General features: G+C 57.3%; 5 protein-coding genes across 5 annotated transcripts; 3 read left to right on the forward strand and 2 right to left on the reverse strand.

Annotated features, from left to right (window-relative positions):
- Positions 1 to 1,066: 1,066 nt before the first annotated feature.
- Positions 1,067 to 3,694, forward strand: UV8b_03127 (uncharacterized protein; the record flags this gene model as incomplete). The annotated part of the gene is made up of 9 exons (XM_043140625.1): positions 1,067 to 1,070; positions 1,190 to 1,426; positions 1,560 to 1,684; positions 1,766 to 1,991; positions 2,076 to 2,607; positions 2,690 to 2,804; positions 2,917 to 3,181; positions 3,273 to 3,457; positions 3,524 to 3,694. The coding sequence occupies 9 exons, from the start codon at positions 1,067 to 1,069 to the stop codon at positions 3,692 to 3,694; spliced, it is 1,860 nt and encodes a 619-aa protein (XP_042996559.1).
- Positions 3,695 to 5,747: 2,053 nt separating this feature from the next.
- On the forward strand, positions 5,748 to 7,352 carry UV8b_03128 (uncharacterized protein; the record flags this gene model as incomplete). The annotated part of the gene is made up of 3 exons (XM_043140626.1): positions 5,748 to 5,903; positions 6,054 to 6,784; positions 6,908 to 7,352. The coding sequence occupies 3 exons, from the start codon at positions 5,748 to 5,750 to the stop codon at positions 7,350 to 7,352; spliced, it is 1,332 nt and encodes a 443-aa protein (XP_042996560.1).
- Positions 7,353 to 7,695: 343 nt separating this feature from the next.
- Positions 7,696 to 10,563, reverse strand: UV8b_03129 (uncharacterized protein; the record flags this gene model as incomplete). Its single annotated transcript, XM_043140627.1, has 3 exons — positions 7,696 to 10,285; positions 10,361 to 10,473; positions 10,546 to 10,563. 3 exons carry the CDS (start codon positions 10,561 to 10,563, stop codon positions 7,696 to 7,698), a joined length of 2,721 nt encoding a protein of 906 aa, XP_042996561.1.
- Positions 10,564 to 11,314: 751 nt separating this feature from the next.
- On the forward strand, positions 11,315 to 12,756 carry UV8b_03130 (uncharacterized protein; the record flags this gene model as incomplete). Its single annotated transcript, XM_043140628.1, has 4 exons — positions 11,315 to 11,416; positions 11,518 to 11,680; positions 11,753 to 12,063; positions 12,178 to 12,756. The coding sequence occupies 4 exons, from the start codon at positions 11,315 to 11,317 to the stop codon at positions 12,754 to 12,756; spliced, it is 1,155 nt and encodes a 384-aa protein (XP_042996562.1).
- A 1,090-nt stretch (positions 12,757 to 13,846) lies between these two features.
- UV8b_03131 (uncharacterized protein) lies at positions 13,847 to 15,552 on the reverse strand (the record flags this gene model as incomplete). Its single annotated transcript, XM_043140629.1, has 4 exons — positions 13,847 to 14,641; positions 14,778 to 15,060; positions 15,163 to 15,282; positions 15,368 to 15,552. 4 exons carry the CDS (start codon positions 15,550 to 15,552, stop codon positions 13,847 to 13,849), a joined length of 1,383 nt encoding a protein of 460 aa, XP_042996563.1.
- Positions 15,553 to 15,811: the final 259 nt, after the last annotated feature.

A 15,811-nucleotide genomic window follows, 5' to 3' on the forward strand; every position in this document is an offset into this window, starting at 1 on the left:
CCAGAGATTGGGGCCGGCTCCAGACGCCGTGCCATGCACGCAGCTCGTTAATCTTGCTTTGAAGCTGCTTCTTTAGCCTTTTCCGGGGGGGGCTCGCCCTTGCATGCCTTTGTGCGTGTCTGTCTATTGTTGCTGCGCCGAGATGGAAGTCTAGATGAGCGAGCACACAGGTTGAGGTTGGAATGCAAAATATGCAGCGGGACTGCGGACCGGCAGCCAAAAGTTCACAGAGACGTTTGGCTGCCGGCACTTGTCCGTCTCGGTCATGTTGATTTTCATGACCTAGGTGCAGGTACCGAACCACCCTGGCCTGACCTGCCGCTGTCGGCACATGCATAGTCTCGGTGATGGATTAGAGCCACTGCCGACGTGCAGCATGCAAAGCGTCCCTGCCATCGGGGTAGACGATGCGGAATCCGGGGTTTTGCTTCATACAGTTATAGGATTCTGCTTTACTCGAGTTTATACACACCATAGGCTGGGCCATCAGCCCAGCTTAGGTATGTACCTAGTACATAGGTACAGTTTACCTTACCATGATGATGATGGGTGCAGTCGAGGCAACTGCGACCGGGAGGATATATTGGTTCGTCGGGGTAGACCAGGGGCGCACCTTCCCAGCATCACCTCTAATGATGCACCAGGCATCAAAAACGCGAGGCAAGGCGTCAAGGGCAGAAACACGTTGGTGCTGCCTGGCACTCAACGCAACTATCACGCTGCAAGCACCTTGACTGCACCTTGACTTCCATCTGCCGGCTGGCATTGATGAAAACGCAGCTTTGTACTCGCGGCACGGAATTTCTTACCAACAGACCCAGTTTCCCCTTGGTCGTGCACGGTCGGCTCATCATCAATAGCCGACTCCCCGATCTTTCGGCCACGCGCATCCCGAGGACCGACGGGCCAAAGCCATCTATTTCGTCTCGGCATGTGGACATTTATACAAAGAGACGGCGGCTGCCGTGGCCGCGAGAAATGGCCAGAATAGGGCCCTCTGTCTTGAATTGCCGTGGTGGACTGCTTCAGCTCTTCTTTCTCCCGGGGCTAGGCATTCCGAGCACCAATGGGTAAGGAAAGGACTGTCTCGTGCGCATCATCCTGCCACGCCAACGTCCAACCCTCGTAATCCAGTGCATTTGCCGCAAAACCTGACCACCGCTTGCACCGATACTGATGCGGCTAGCAGATGAGACTCCAGCCAACACCACAGTACCTCAGCCCCAGCCCGTGAGCGGCGAGACGAAGACGCTTGAGCCTACTACCCCCAACTCCCATCACGGCGACATTGCCATCCTCAACCAAGGGTATGAGGGCAAGCCGACCGATGAGGAATTTAAAAACTTGCGCCGAGTTCCCGTCCAGATCCCCACCATCGCCTATCTCCTCTGTATAGTGGAGTTTTGCGAACGAGCGTCTTACATCGGTGAGCCTCTCCCCAGGCTTGAGTGGTGGACCAGATGATCTTTTTTTGCTCTTGTTTCATGTTACTTTTACCTCATTTCCTTTGGCCGGAGCCAATGACAAGACAGGTATTGACCCTTGCTCGCCTCGATTAGGTTGCGCTCAAGTTTGGACAAACTACATCAATCGTCCTCTTCCCAAAGGCGGCAACGGATATGGAGCTGTTGCAGGTGGAAGTCAAGCCACCCAAGGCGCTCTGGGCATGGGCGAACAAATTGCTGTACGTAAGCTACCGCGACCGTGGATGCTGCCTTGTCATGGATGATTGCCGTTGTACGTCGACTGACTCTTGGGAAACCAGAATGCCACCACTCAATCCTTCAGTTTGCTGGCTTACTCCCTGCCGCTTCTGTTTGGTCACCTCGGTGATACCCGATTTGGCCGATTTCCCATGATTTTCTGGGGTGTCATTACCAGTGGTGTCGGCCACGCTTTCATCGTTGCTGGAGGTGCCAAGCAGCTCTTGGACAACGGCACGGCCAAGATTCCCTTTTTCATCGGCGTCTACATCCTTGCTGTCGGAGCGGGTATGTTGCTCGTCTTTGGGGTCTGGGCCTCTGCTTTCCCATTCGAAACAGCGACCGTGGTACGCTGACACGACAGCAATCCAGCCATGTTCAAGCCCGTGCTTAGCCCGCTTATTCTCGATCAGATGCAATCCCATGTGCCCGTTGTGAAGATTCTTGAATCGGGAGAACGTGTCATTGAGGATCCCGAGCACGGCAGCGAGAGAGTCATGCTGTGGTTCTACCTCATGACCAACGTCGGCGGCTTGATGTCGACGGCGACTTCGTATTCAGCCAGATACGTGGGCTGGTGGCTGGCCTTTTTGCTCCCTCTTCTCCTGTACCTCCCTCTACCTCTCCTCCTCCTGTGGCTCAAGCCTCGCCTCAAGCTGCGCAAGCCAGGTGGTTCTGACCTGCCCAACACGTTTCGTGTCATCGGCCATGGCCTTGCCGACGGCGGTGTATTCCGGATTGGTCGGTCGGGATGGTGGGAAAATGCCAAACCGTCTAGTAGAGCTCGGAAGGGGTTACCTCCAGAAGACCACTACCCAGACGAGTTTGTCGTGGATGTCCAGCGAACCTTGCAGGCTGCCAGCATGTTTTTCTTCTTCCCGGTGCAATATTGGAACAGCACAGGGTATGTTGACAACCCTGCCAAGTTTGCCCATGAAAAAGCAAAAGCTGCTGGCTGAGAACTAGGCTGAAAAAAAAAACCACAGCTTCGGAAGCGCTTCCAACTTCCTGGGCACCATGTTGACTGGCAACGGTGTTCCCAATGACGTTGTTGGCAACTTTAACTGTGTGAGCGTCATTGTGTTTGGCTTTGCTCTCAACGTGAGTGTTCCTTCTGAGACTCGACGGTGCTTTTGCTATGATGTCCTTTCCCCTTCCCGTCTCCCTTGTTCCGGACACGAGGCTGTTGCTAAGGCGAAAAATTTCGAACCAGTACGCAGTTTACCCCCTGCTGCGCAAGGCCAGAATACGCTACGGCCCTGTTTCCCGCCTCACGACCGGTTTCTTCCTGAGCACGCTTGCGGGTGTCGGCAACACCGTCTTGTGTTACAAGGCTTACCAGACGTCACCTTGCGGCTGGTATGGTTCATCTGATGCCAAGTGCGTTAATGAGGGTCTGATGTCCCCGATTTCGTTATGGTGGCAGGTGATTCCGTATGCTCTCGGAGGATTATCGGAGCTGTTTATCGATGTGCCTTGTACGTTGATGGCGTGATGCTGGGAGAGACACAAGTGCTCCAAGTACGGGGGTGAGTTTTCTGGGACAAGCCGCTAACATGTAGTACGCAGCCTACAGCATTGCGTACTCGCGTTCCCCGGAGAACATGAGAGGCTTGCTCCAGGCCTTGAGTCTTTTCGCCATTGGTTTCGCAGAAATTGCCAACCTGCTTTGCTCGTCTGTCGTTGTCGATCCTTATCTGATCCGGGCCTTTGGGGTCCCTGCCGTTGTGGGTGTTTTTGTCACTGTCGGCTTCGTACGTGTTCCCGCTTACGGCGCAGTTGCCTGGATGACGAGGCAGTTTGGACTAACGGGAAAACAGTGGCTAATGTTCCGCCATATCGACAAGGAGGAATTCGTGCTCTCGACGACGCAAACGAGCGAGGCGGAAAAGGCTGGGATTGCTGCGAGGAGTGAGGTTGCTGAAGGAGGAGGGTCTTGTTACGGACCGGCACGGCCGGCGGGGCTACGTGAGGAGCGAAAGGGGCAATGAACAAGACGGAAGCGCACTTTGCGTGTTGCTCCTGTGGCAACATGGTTTTGTGAGCGTTGAAGCCCGGTATCACAGTGCAGCTGTGTGCCGCTTGGGGGGGTTGTCGTTGAACAAACGTCGCCTCATGACGAGCTACGCGTATCCCTTTAAGGTGCAAAGGCGCAGCTTTTGTACTGGACCAGGGTTCAAGCCAATAGAAAGCCGGATATTAAAGGGTATATCGGCAGACGATGAAGTAGTATAGTAGCAGAAATTCCCACAATATGCAGAGTTATAAAGCGCTACATGCCACTCCCCGTACGACATAGCGCGCTATAAGGCGATTTCCTAATTTAGCCATAGAAAATAGGCGTTATGCCCTTACTAATAGCCTGCTTTTAGCCGCTATTATACCTCCTGATATTAGTCATTAGCAGGTATATCGTAAATACTACGATTACTAATATAAGGATTTCAGTGCCTAATATTTAGCAGTCTAGTAAGAAGGAGGTGCCTGCTAGGTATGTACTTAGCAAAAAGTGGGTCCAGTACAGAAGCTGCGCCTTAGCACCTTCAAGGGGATGACGGGCTGCATGGCGGGTTGCCCTGGCAGCCTTGTCTGTCTGTGCGCCATGTGGGGACGATGAATAAGGTGGGTGGATCCTGCCGAGTTGCAGAGTACTGTGTACGGAGCGGAGCACCTTTCAAGATGGGTCCTAACGTGGTAAGTGCGGGGGAAGCCATGGCCCATGCCCCACGAGCGTAAAGCTCCGGCCAATGACGAGGGCACATTCAAGGCGGTACGTAAGCGAGGTAGGTTCAATGCGGGCGGAGTACGGAGTAGTAGTGCAAAAGGAACACGAAGGAATGTGTTCGCTTAGAGCATGATCCAACCACCGCATCGAGCATTTTTTTTTCCGGGACCCCCGGCCCCTCGGGGGTTTTTTTCAGTGCTTCAGATTTTTGGAGCACGTCGTGCCCGCTAAGCCGCAGAGCGGGAGGCCCGTACATGAAGTAAGTACCTTGCTTGGTACACGGACAATTTCTACAGGCAGCTACGTACCTACCTAGGTACCTACCCACCCACGCACCCACGTACCGTACCATGTCTCTTCTTTCTGCTCGCACACCATATATTTTGTTGCACCAAAAGTGTGACGCCACACAATGTGTGACTTTATTGGGTATTATGTACTGCGATATATTTTCCTTCCTACCTGTTGACACCCTGTGGACACCTGTTGACACTTGTGGACACCTGTTTGACACCCTGTTGAAAGCGGCGGGGGTGGGGCAAGCTAGCCCGTTGTGGCTCCTTAGCGCCGCCACCTTGAGAAGGTTATTAGCAGGCAACAACACAGTCGACTTTTGCCCCGCACAATGGCCGACGCCGTACGCCGCCGCAAACGTCGCCGCCATTTGAAAGAGCTGGGCCATGATCCTCATGGCGGGCCGGGGGCCTGCGTCTAGATGCTGGGTTTCGCGCTGGCAACGTTGGGGGTGGGGGGGGGGGGGAATCCCCGAAAATCCCGGGGGCCCACAGTGTGATGGGCTCCCGGCCAAGGTGGCTCCCGGCTCCTGGGTCCGCTACGTAATGCGTCTGTCTGGTGGCTGCCGAAAACAGCCATGTCAGACTCGTGTGTTTTCAAATACAAGAGAAATAACTGGCTGGCTGGAGACAGCTGGCTACTTGGGGCTGGGGCCGATGCCGATGCCGGTGCCGGTGCTCGCGACGTGGAGCCTGTGTTTCCTCCGTGGGAAATGGTTTTGCCTGGCCTGCTGGGTACAGTATATAGAGCACGAGACGCTGCGCCTCGCCTCTTCCATGTCTTTCTTTTTTTCCTTTTCGGCTTTGCAGCGGCACACCTGTACCTGTTCCTGTACCTGTACCCTCCTTTTTTTTTTATATACGCACTGGCCGGTAGTGCCAGCGGTCGTCGCTATCATTAGCCAGACTCGACTCCCCCACATATACATATATTCCAGATATTCCAGATACGCCGGGTACTCCATCTACTCCTCCTGATATTCCAGATATCCCGGACATCACGGACATCCCCCCCCAACTTTTGCCATGGCCACCGCCTACAAGATCGCCGTCCGGGCAAGCGGCACTCGCCTGTGCAAGGTGCAGCAGACCGAGGAGGCCGCCTCCAAGGTCTCGGAGCTGCTCCAGGAGGATCTGCAGAAACACCACACCTTTTTCAACGATTCGGGCTTTCACAACCACGTATGCTTTTCTGCTTGACCCTCTCTCCCCCTTGAACACCGCAAAACACCGCAAAACACCGCAAAACACCCCCTTCCTTGTCAAAGCACCAACCCCAGCCAAAAGTTCCCGACTCGCTGACCAAAAGAAACGTCGCGGCCCCAAGCTTAGCTCGCCCACCAACTCCTCACCCTCTACGGCACCGGCGCCGCGCCCTCCACGCTGCAGGCCGCCTACGACGCCAACCGCACCTACCAGCTGGCGGCCAAGCCCGTCCGGGACAGCGTCGTCGCCCTCCTCCAGGACTGGCCCGCCAACGCCCCCTCGTTCCTCGGCCGCGGCGACCACTACCCCGACTTCCTGAGCCACTTCCAGCGCGAGATCGAGCGCCGCGGCTGGCAGGCCGTCGTCGAGGAGCACCTGTGCCGCGACACCCCGCAGTCGCGCGACATGGTCCAGCGCCTGTTTTCCGGCATCGCCCACCCCATGATCCACCTCGCCTACGGGCTGGAGTGGGAGCAGCCGGCGCTCGTGGCCGCCGGCCTGGCCCAGGCGGCCGTCCATCCGAACCGGCTGGGCGAGTTCTTCGACAAGGTCGACAAGGCCACGGCCACGGCCGCGCCGGCGCCGTCGCGCAGGAGCCTGGCCGAGGTTTGCGAGGCCGTGCGGGCTGACCACCCGGACCTGGTGGCCACCGCCACGTTCAACGACGACAACCCGCTGTACAACGGCGTGCTGGGGACCGGCCTGCAGGAGGCGGTCGAGCTGGCGGCAACCCTGACCGTCGGCGAGGACGACGTCGACGAGAGGACCGCAGAGCTGCTGCACCTCAACGCCTACGTCGCCGCCGCCGCCGCCGCGGGGCATCCGCCGCATCTCCCCAAGTTTGACTTTTTCCTGCTGTACGTCGCGCTCTCCCCCCCTCCCCCCCCCCCCCCTCTCTCCCTCTCTCTTGTGTTCTCCCCCCGCCCTCGTCGCTCTTGATGGGCGAGCTTGACTGACCGAATCACCCCCCCCCCTTCCAGTCACAGCCTGACATCGGCGCCCTTTGTCCTCTCGTTCAACAAGCCCTTTATCCCGCTCCGCGCCCGGGTCCGCATGCTCGAGCACAAGATGCGCTTCGACCTGATGCAGTACATTGCCCGCGGGAGCCCCCCGCTCGGCGTCCAGCCCATCCGGGATTTTCGCGTGTCCCGCGACGACGCGTCGGCTGCCGCCCGGCCCCAAGACCTGCTTCCCCGGTACCACGCCGTCCCCGATGACGGGCACCTCGTCAAGGTGGCGAGGGCGCTGCTCCTGGCCGAGCAGGAATCGGGCAAGTGGAAAGGGAGGCCGTGGATCAGGCTCCAGGACGGGCGTGATTGGCTCAACGTCCATCACATGTTGCTGAGGGGGGTCGAGGGCCAGAAGACCCTGTGGGTCATGGGGGCGGGTTTCCAAGAGGCTTGGAAGGACGTTCCAGAGCTGTGAGAGCTGGTTGGCGGGGGGGGGGGGGGGGAATGTTGTGCGTGTGTGTTCATTCTGCATGGCGGGTGGCGAGGGATGACGATGGGGGCATGGCCGAAAAGCTGGGTGACGTGCGAGACATCATCGGCCGGATGGACAGAATGCAATCGCTCTAGTATTTACACACGGTCAGTCGCCTTGGGGCTGCCTTTTTTTTTTTTTTTTTTTTTTTTTTTTGTGGAATTTCCCAAGTGTAGAGAACGAAAAGGAAAAGAAAAAAAAAAGAATAAAATGAAGAAAATGAAAATGAAAATGAAAAAGAAAAAAAAAAAAAACATAATCCCCGTTGTATATACACGTGGCGCGCCTATTCCAATCCCAGCCATTCATCCTCATCCTCATCATCATCATCATGCGACTCGTCGTCGCCTTCGACCCGCGCGTCCATCTCCATCGCCGCCTCGTCGGCCCCGACAAGCCTGGCGCTCTTGTCCGTCGCTTCCAGTCCCCTCTGGCCCGCCCGGCCCGCCTGGCCCAGCAGGTAATCCGCCATGTACGCGTTCTCGTCGGCCAACCGCCGGATCTCGTCCTTGATCCGGGCCACGGCGCGCGCCGCCACTCGCAGCTCGACATCCACCTTGCCCCTGTTGGCAGCCAGCCAGGCGCCGTGCTTGTCGACCAGCGCCTTGATCCACAACAGGCAAAACTCCATGTGGGGCGACTCGTCGGCCTGGGCGGCCACGAACCGCAGCAGCCTCGGCACGTAGACGGTCGGCAGGCCGGCCACCGTGAGGGCCACGTCGGGCGCCGGGACCGCCTGGAACACGCGCTTCATCAGGCCGGCCTCGTTGAGGCGAAAGGCCATGACCAGGGCCTTGAGGCAGTCGCCCTCGGCTTCCAGCACCCCCAGCGTGGCCGCGGGCGTGATTTCCATGCTGAGGTCGAACGGGTCGAACTCGACCGCGCTGTCGAGGCTGTAGATCAGCAGGCCCTCTGTTGACGCGGCGCAGAAATCGGTCCCCGCCGGCGAGAAGCCCACGCTGCTGACCCGCACGGCCGGGAGCTTCTTGCGCGCCGACGGGTCGCCGCCTCCTCGCCTGGAGCCCGGGAGGCGCGAGTCTGCGCGGTCTTGCCGGTCCGACGCTTCGCCTTGGTCGTCCATCTCGTCCGCGGGCCCGGCTTCGGTGAGCCGGCCGCTGTTGAGGAACTCCTGGGTTCCCGAGAGCGAGAGGTTCACGCTGACGGTGAACTTCTTGAGCAGGACCATCGTCGTCACCGAGTACAGGCAGATGTACTTGCTGTTGCCGCCCGCCAGGAGGCAGCTCCCGTCGGTGCTGTAGCGTATCGTGCTGAAGCTCTTGGTCCCCGACACGTTGGCCGCTGTTCTGCGGTCGCCAAACTTGCGTCCGCCAGACACGTCCCGCCGCCCGTCCAGGCCGGCCACCTGCTCCGCGTCCGCCACGGCCCAGAACGTCAGCTGGCCGTCGAGCGTCGACACGGCGAGCTGGAGGGAGTCGGGCCGCACGGCAACGTCCAGCACGTCGGCTTGCAGCTGAAGCGGCTCGCTCGTCTGCGTTCTGCTGAAGATGGACCAGATCCGCGCCGTGCGATCCCAGCTCCCGCTGACCAGGGAGTCGCCATTGGGCGAGAACGCCAAGGCTGATACGGGCCCTTCGTGCCCTGACAGCTGGTCCAGTAGCTGGCCCGTCTGCACGGACCAGATGTGGATGTCGAAAGAGTCCAGGGAGCCCGCTGCGACAACCTCGCCGCTGGGGTCCACGGCCATGCAGGAGAAGGACAATCGCGTCGGCGCCGTGAAGGTGCGGAAGTTCCGGTACCTGAGCAGGTCCCACGCTCGGACGGAGCCGTCCAAGCTGGCTGTGAAGAGCACGTTTCCTTTCCTGGCAAACTCGCACGCCGTCACGCCGCTCGTGTGTTCTGTAAACGTCACGATGCAGAAGCCTGACCGGATATCCCAGACCTTGATCTTGCCGTCGTCTGCAGTGGTGATGATGCGCTGCCCGTCCGGCGAGTAGACCAGGGAGTTCATGGAATCAAAGTGGCCCTGCTGCTTCAGAATATACGACTCCGACTGCCACTCCCACACCAGCAGCTGGCCCAGCTTGGACGCTCCAAACGCAAGCCACTCCCCGCTTTTGTTGACGGTGACAAAGTCGATGTCATTCTGGGATATGCTGAGCTTGTGGATATTGTTAAAGTCGGGCATCTCGTACAGTCCAAAGGTGCCGTTGGAGAGCCCTGCGACCAAGAGATTCGTCTCCGGATGGAAGGCGGCGCATCGAACGTGGGCACTCCCCTGCATGAAATAGTGTTTCTGGACGATTCGCCATCTCATGTCGGAGTCATCGTCAGGATCGGGCGTCCCCTCGTCCTCTTTTGGATGGAGGGGCTTGACGTAACGCCAGTGGAAAACGGCGCCGTCCTTGCTAACGGTGTAGATGGTCTCCTGATCCTGAGAGAACCAGGCACCGATAACGGCTTGCTTGTGGCCGGACAAGACGGTAGGCGTGAACCCCTCTTCGTGATCCAGGCTCCATATCCGCGCGGTCAAATCGTTGGATGCGGTGAGGAAAAATCGCGAGTCGCTAGACCACTCGATATGCCGGACAGTATCGAAGTGAAGAGTGTGATTGTGGTGTCTGACAAACGGCGCAAACTCGAGCCCGCCATCCGAGTTTGTGTCCGGTGTGGAGGGCACATGCCAGACTTCCACCTTGCGACCCAGGCCAACGGCGAAATGTCTGCCCGAGGGAGAGAAGGCCAGCGCCGTGACCTGCGATTTGAAAGAAAAGTGGTAGATGGGGATCCTGCGAGGGACGTTTGTCAAGATGGCCTGGCCATCCTCGTCGACGGTAAGAAGCAGGTTGCCGCGGGGGGTCAGGCCCGTTCGAGCAATGTTTTTCCGGTGCGCAAAGGGCAAGGTGTATGATTTATTTCTGAAGAGAGAATCAGGTCAGCGGGTTCTCTGCTTTTTCTGCCTTCTATCCGACAACCCCCGCGGATTTACTTACTCTACAAGATTGAAGACGGTCACTCGATTGCCCACCGGCGAGAAGAGATGGGTGCCGTCGGGACTGAAGAGCAGGTTGCCCTGACAGTAGACGGTGCCCAGCAAGTTTGAAAACTGTTTGCCAACGTTAACCCAGCCCGCCCTTCAGAGAAGCGCATGGACAAGCAGGTTGCGCCGAGTTCCTACCTTGAAGTCAGTCTTCATGTTGTGAGGCCGCCTGCAGTAACCATCCCGCTGGTATGCTTGCCTTTTGCCTTGCTTTCTTGTTTCCAGCTGCCAAAATTAATTTCATCCGCGACTTGTTATCGATAACCACACAGCAGATTTTCTGCACTTCCGTATTGGTTCCCTGAGCTAACCGTGGCCCCCCATTGGCCATCATGCCGAGGGCCCGGCAGATAATTGTTCCTCGAGCCTGCCCAAAGCTTAATCGGGCTAAGCGCTTGATGGTCCCGCCGCCGGGGGAAGAGAAAAGCAAAGAGACCAAAGGGACATCAACCTGCCAGCCCAGCACTCAGCACTTGCCCCTGTCACGTCCTAGGAAACGCCGGGCAGCTCAGTCAGCCAGCCAATCGGTCAGTTGTTGCCCACTGAGGTGCAACAGCTGGCGCTGCCAAGCACGCAACAGAAGCAACAACCAGGCCGCACTGCCAGGCCCTCCGCCCCGACAACCCCCCCCCCCCCCGACAACACCCCCCCCTCCTCTTCTCTTCTCCCAGTTGAGGCCTGGTGCGTGCCCCTGAAGTACATCGGATTGCTTGCCCATCCAGCTTGCTTGCATGCCATCCTCCCTCCACCTTCCATCCTTCAATCTGATTGACTTTCTTCGATTCCGGCGTCCTTTTGCCGTTCCCTCTGAGCTACTACGCCACCGTTGTGCTTGTTTGTTTTCCGGATTCAAGGCCGTGCAATTTTCCCGATATTTCCGTAACCTTACATTTCCCATTTGCTCAAGATGGCCCCAGCTGCGGAGAGCGCTTCACCAATTGGCATTGCCAACCTCCCCAACCAGCGACACAAGATTGTCGCTAAGCGTGGAGCCAGCTTCACCATCATGGTATCGTTCCCTCCAAGGCTGCCTGCATCCTATCAATTCTTCTTCCGAGGTCTCGACGTCGAAATAGCTGCACACTGACTGACCCGGATCATGATGTGTAGGTTGCTGGCGAATCGGGCCTGGGAAAGACCACGTTCATCAACACTCTCTTCTCCACCACCATCAAGAACTATGCCGACCACAAGCGTCGGCACCAGAAGCAGGTGGACAAGACGGTCGAGATTGAGATCACAAAGGCCGAGCTGGAGGAGAAGTTTTTCAAGGGTACGTGACACGCATGGCTTCACCTACCTACCGCGCACGAGCATCTCCTAGGCTCGCTAACCAGCACCCTAGTTCGCCTGACTGTCATCGACACCCCTGGATTCGGTGACTACGTCAACAACCGCGACTCCTGGATGCCCATCATCGAGTTCCTCGACGACCAACATGAATCGTACATGCTTCAGGAGCAGCAGCCTCGCCGCCAGGACAAGATTGACCTTCGCGTCCACGCCTGCCTGTATTTTATTCGCCCTACTGGCCACACGCTGAAGCCCCTCGACATCGAAGTTATGAAGAGACTCAGCTCTCGCGTTAACTTGATCCCTGTCATTGCCAAGGCCGACACTTTGAGCCCAGCTGACCTGGCCAGATTCAAGCAAAGGGTGAGTGTCTTTTTTTTTTTTTTTTTTTTTTTTTTTCCTTCAAAAAACTGAACAATCCGTCATGGTTTCCATGTCCATACCAACGGATAGGCCGGCTGACACATGAGGGCTCAGATCATCTCCGTCATCGAGGCCCAGAACATCAAGAGCTACCAACCACCCATCGAAGAGGACGATGAAGCTGCCGCCCAGCACGCTCGAAGCCTCATGGCTGCTATGCCTTTTGCCGTCATCGGCTCTGAAAAGGATGTCAAGACCAGCGACGGCCGCATCGTCAAGGGTCGTCAGTACTCCTGGGGCGTCGCCGAGGTCGAGAACGAGGACCACTGCGACTTCAAGAAGCTCCGATCAATCCTGATCCGAACCCATATGCTCGATCTCATCCACACCACTGAGGAGCTGCACTATGAAGCCTACCGTGCTCAGCAGATGGAAACTCGCAAGTTTGGCGAGGCTCGTCCCCGTAAGCTGGACAACCCCAAATTCAAGGAGGAGGAGGAGGCTCTCCGCAAGCGCTTTACCGAGCAAGTCAAGATCGAGGAGCAGCGATTCCGACAATGGGAGCAGAAACTCATTGCCGAGCGCGACCGTCTCAACAAGGATCTCGAACAAACCCACGCCCAGATCAAGCAGCTGGAAACCGAGCTCGAGCAGATGCAAGGCAGTGCCGTCCGCAGCCACGGCCGCCGCTAGTGCCGATGCGCTTACTATAGTCAGCCTTGTAAAGATGAAACGCTCATCTACTTTCTTTGCTGCTTTTCCATGCTCATGACTATGTTAGCAAGGATTCAGGGAAGCAATGGCACTCTCCCATGATAATGGTTGATTAATACCACACTGGAGGGGGAAACGGCATTATGGATACGAACAAGGTACCTGGTTGTACTAGGGGAGTCTCTGAAGGCTTTGGGAGATGCACACACCCCTACCGGACTCTTTATTTTGAAAGGGGGTCAGCGGAATCATCAAGAGGGCTTGACTTTCTCTCTGTGTCTCGGGGTCGTCTAGATGTGCAATTACGGGGGAAAAAAAGTATGACCCAGCCTGTTTTTAATTGAAGAACAGGATTGAGGCGCGCGGAATGCAAGCCTTTCTTTTTTTTTTCTTTTCTTTTTAAGTTGTGTATCTTAATGAAGTGTTTTTTTTTTTTTTTTTTTTCCCCTCGTCTTTGATTGCCTCGGATTTTATTCAAGGACCATGTCTTTGATCAGCTCGGCAGTTCACTTGCCTAACATGACCCAATCACCACCGAATTAGATTGTACACGTGGTTGAAGCATGAAGCCAAAATGAGGGCTTCCTGTGCATATTGGTGCGTGCATGATGCATTCATTTATCTGGATGGCGCACAGCTTTTGTGACCAGCAAGCAGAAAAACATCATCTCAGATCCGGAACAACTACTTGACATGGCGCTTCTCAGTAGAGACCAGTATGGAAAGATGTAATAACGCAGAAATCGGCTGGCCCGATGGGGAGAAAAGGGGAAATACAGGATGGGCAAACCCGCGATGAAGTGGTGGGGGGTGACGTGACAACCCACTCCGCCACTACCGTCCGCTATTAAATATGCCAGTCGAGTATAAAAGACTGAGATTGCTAATACTTGATGCTCGCTACACGCCAAAGAGAAGCGTAAAGACATGCGATTCTGCGCGGCTATCGACTGCCAATGTTGGGAGTATATGGTGAAGGAATGGGACGTTTTGTCTTTGCTTTCCGTTTCGTTTCCGTTTTCGTTTTCGATTTCTTTTTTTCTCTTCTTGTTGTTGTCTTCGGTCAAGCTTAAACAGAGTCCATGCTCGCCCTCGTAACTAGCTGCTCGTTTTTGTTGCCCAGCCGCGAGATTTGCAGAAAGGCATCGACGCCGTATCCTTCCAGGCTGTGGAGGTTCAAGTTGCCGGCCCAGTACTCTGCGTACACTCTGCTGAGGGGCAGACCCATGCCCAATCTCAGGTTGGGGGGCCTGCTGGTCAGGGAGGAGAGGGAGCTCTGGTAGGCGGGCGTCTTGAGGTCGGCGCGGCCCAGCTCGTCCTCGACGTGCAGCTCCTGCATGGTGGCGGCCATGCGGGGCACCTGGCCGAGGTTTTCCAGCCGGTGCTGCGAGTTGGGGCCCTTGGAAAAGGACCACAGGTAGGGGAGCTCGGCGCGGGGGATGCCGCCGCCGCGGTCGGATATGCGGAAGATGACGTGGTCCTGGGCCTCGCAGATGGTGACCTCGACGGGGGGAGGGGGCTCGGCGGCGCCTAGCTTCTGGTGGCGGTCGATGACGGCCTGGACGGAGTTGCGCAGGAGCTCGCCGACGATGTACTCGATGTGGCTGAGGATGTAGGGGAAGCTGGCGTCCAGGTGGCCGACGACGTTGACGGCGGGGATGGGGACGTCGGGGCCGTTGGTGGAGCGGGCGAGGGCGGTGACGGCCTTTGCGCATCTCGAGATGACGTCCTTGGCGGAGCACTTGATGAAGACCTCGCCGATGAAGTCGGCCTCGGAGAGATTAGCGCCGGGGGAGAAGGAGGGCGAGTTGAAGGTTTCGGTGAGGGAGAGATGCTGTTCGGCGATGACGCGGCGCGAGATTCGCTGTGGCGAGTGTCAGAGCGTTTGTTTCTTTTCTTTTCTTTTCTTCTCTCCCCCCCTCTCTCTCTCTCTTTTTTTTTTTTTTTTTTTCTTTCCCGTCTTTTCTTTCTGGCTGAGCCTTCTTGCTTTGACGACTCACAGATCTGAGAATGGTGTTCATGAAATTGTCGAGATGGACGGGATCCATGAGGCCACGGCATTCGAGGATGCCCATGGCTAGCTTTGGTATCACGGTCAAGTGGCCCTTCAGGTTGTGTCTGATGATGCGGGACAGATTCTCGTTGTCGTCCAGCGTCTTGATCTCCTTCATTTTGCGGAACTGATCAAACGCATTGTAGTACAGGTCGTATACTTGCTGGATATGCGGATTGGTGACAACAACATACGGCAGCTGCTGCATGTCGCGCAGACGATGAGCTATCCTGCCGGGCGAGTCCTTCCGTCAGCGGAAGAAAACAACAAACGAACGGCGCGGCATGCGCGGCAAAGAGATGGAGGAGGGGGGAAAAGGGGAGTCGGCAAACCTCGCCGGGAGTTCTGTTCGGACGTAGTTTGCGGAGCTGATGAGTCGTGACTCTGTCAACGAGCGGCCAAAGACCATGAGCTGCCGCAGGCTGATGGGCCTGGCTTCCCTCGCGACCCATCTACGGAGCCGCCAATCCGTGGCGGTTAGCGCGCGAGGGCAGAGGAGATGCTGCAAACGTGACGTGACGTGACGGCGGCGCATACTCATCTAGAACGGAGACGGGGCGCCAAGCGCCGTTGGTAGCCCTCCGGGACTGCTGCGGCGGCGGCTGCCTGCGCGGCGGGAGCCGGGGGACAGCTGCGGCTCCTGCGGCTCCTGCGGCGGCGGCGGCGGCGGCGGCGGGCACTCGGCACGGTTGGCTGGCCTTGCGCAGCGCGACGGAAAGCATGGCTGCGGTTCCATGCAGCAGAGGGCGGCGGTAGGGGCACGCGCGCGCTCCGGCGTTCCTTGTCTGGGCTGCTGCCTCGAGGCTTTGGTGATTGCCTGTTGGCAGAAGAGGACTTGGGTGATCGGGCTAGCGTGCGAGATCGGCCAGGAGGACGTGAACCGAGCGACCATGGCATTGACGATGTCTGGTGGTTTTGCTCGGGTCGCAAGGCACAGTGCACGGCGCACAGGGTAGTCCCGCCGTGCAGCAGCCCAGCCAA

This window comes from Ustilaginoidea virens, chromosome 2, assembly GCF_000687475.1.
Source record: "Ustilaginoidea virens chromosome 2, complete sequence".
Classification (NCBI taxonomy): Eukaryota; Fungi; Ascomycota; class Sordariomycetes; order Hypocreales; family Clavicipitaceae; genus Ustilaginoidea; species Ustilaginoidea virens.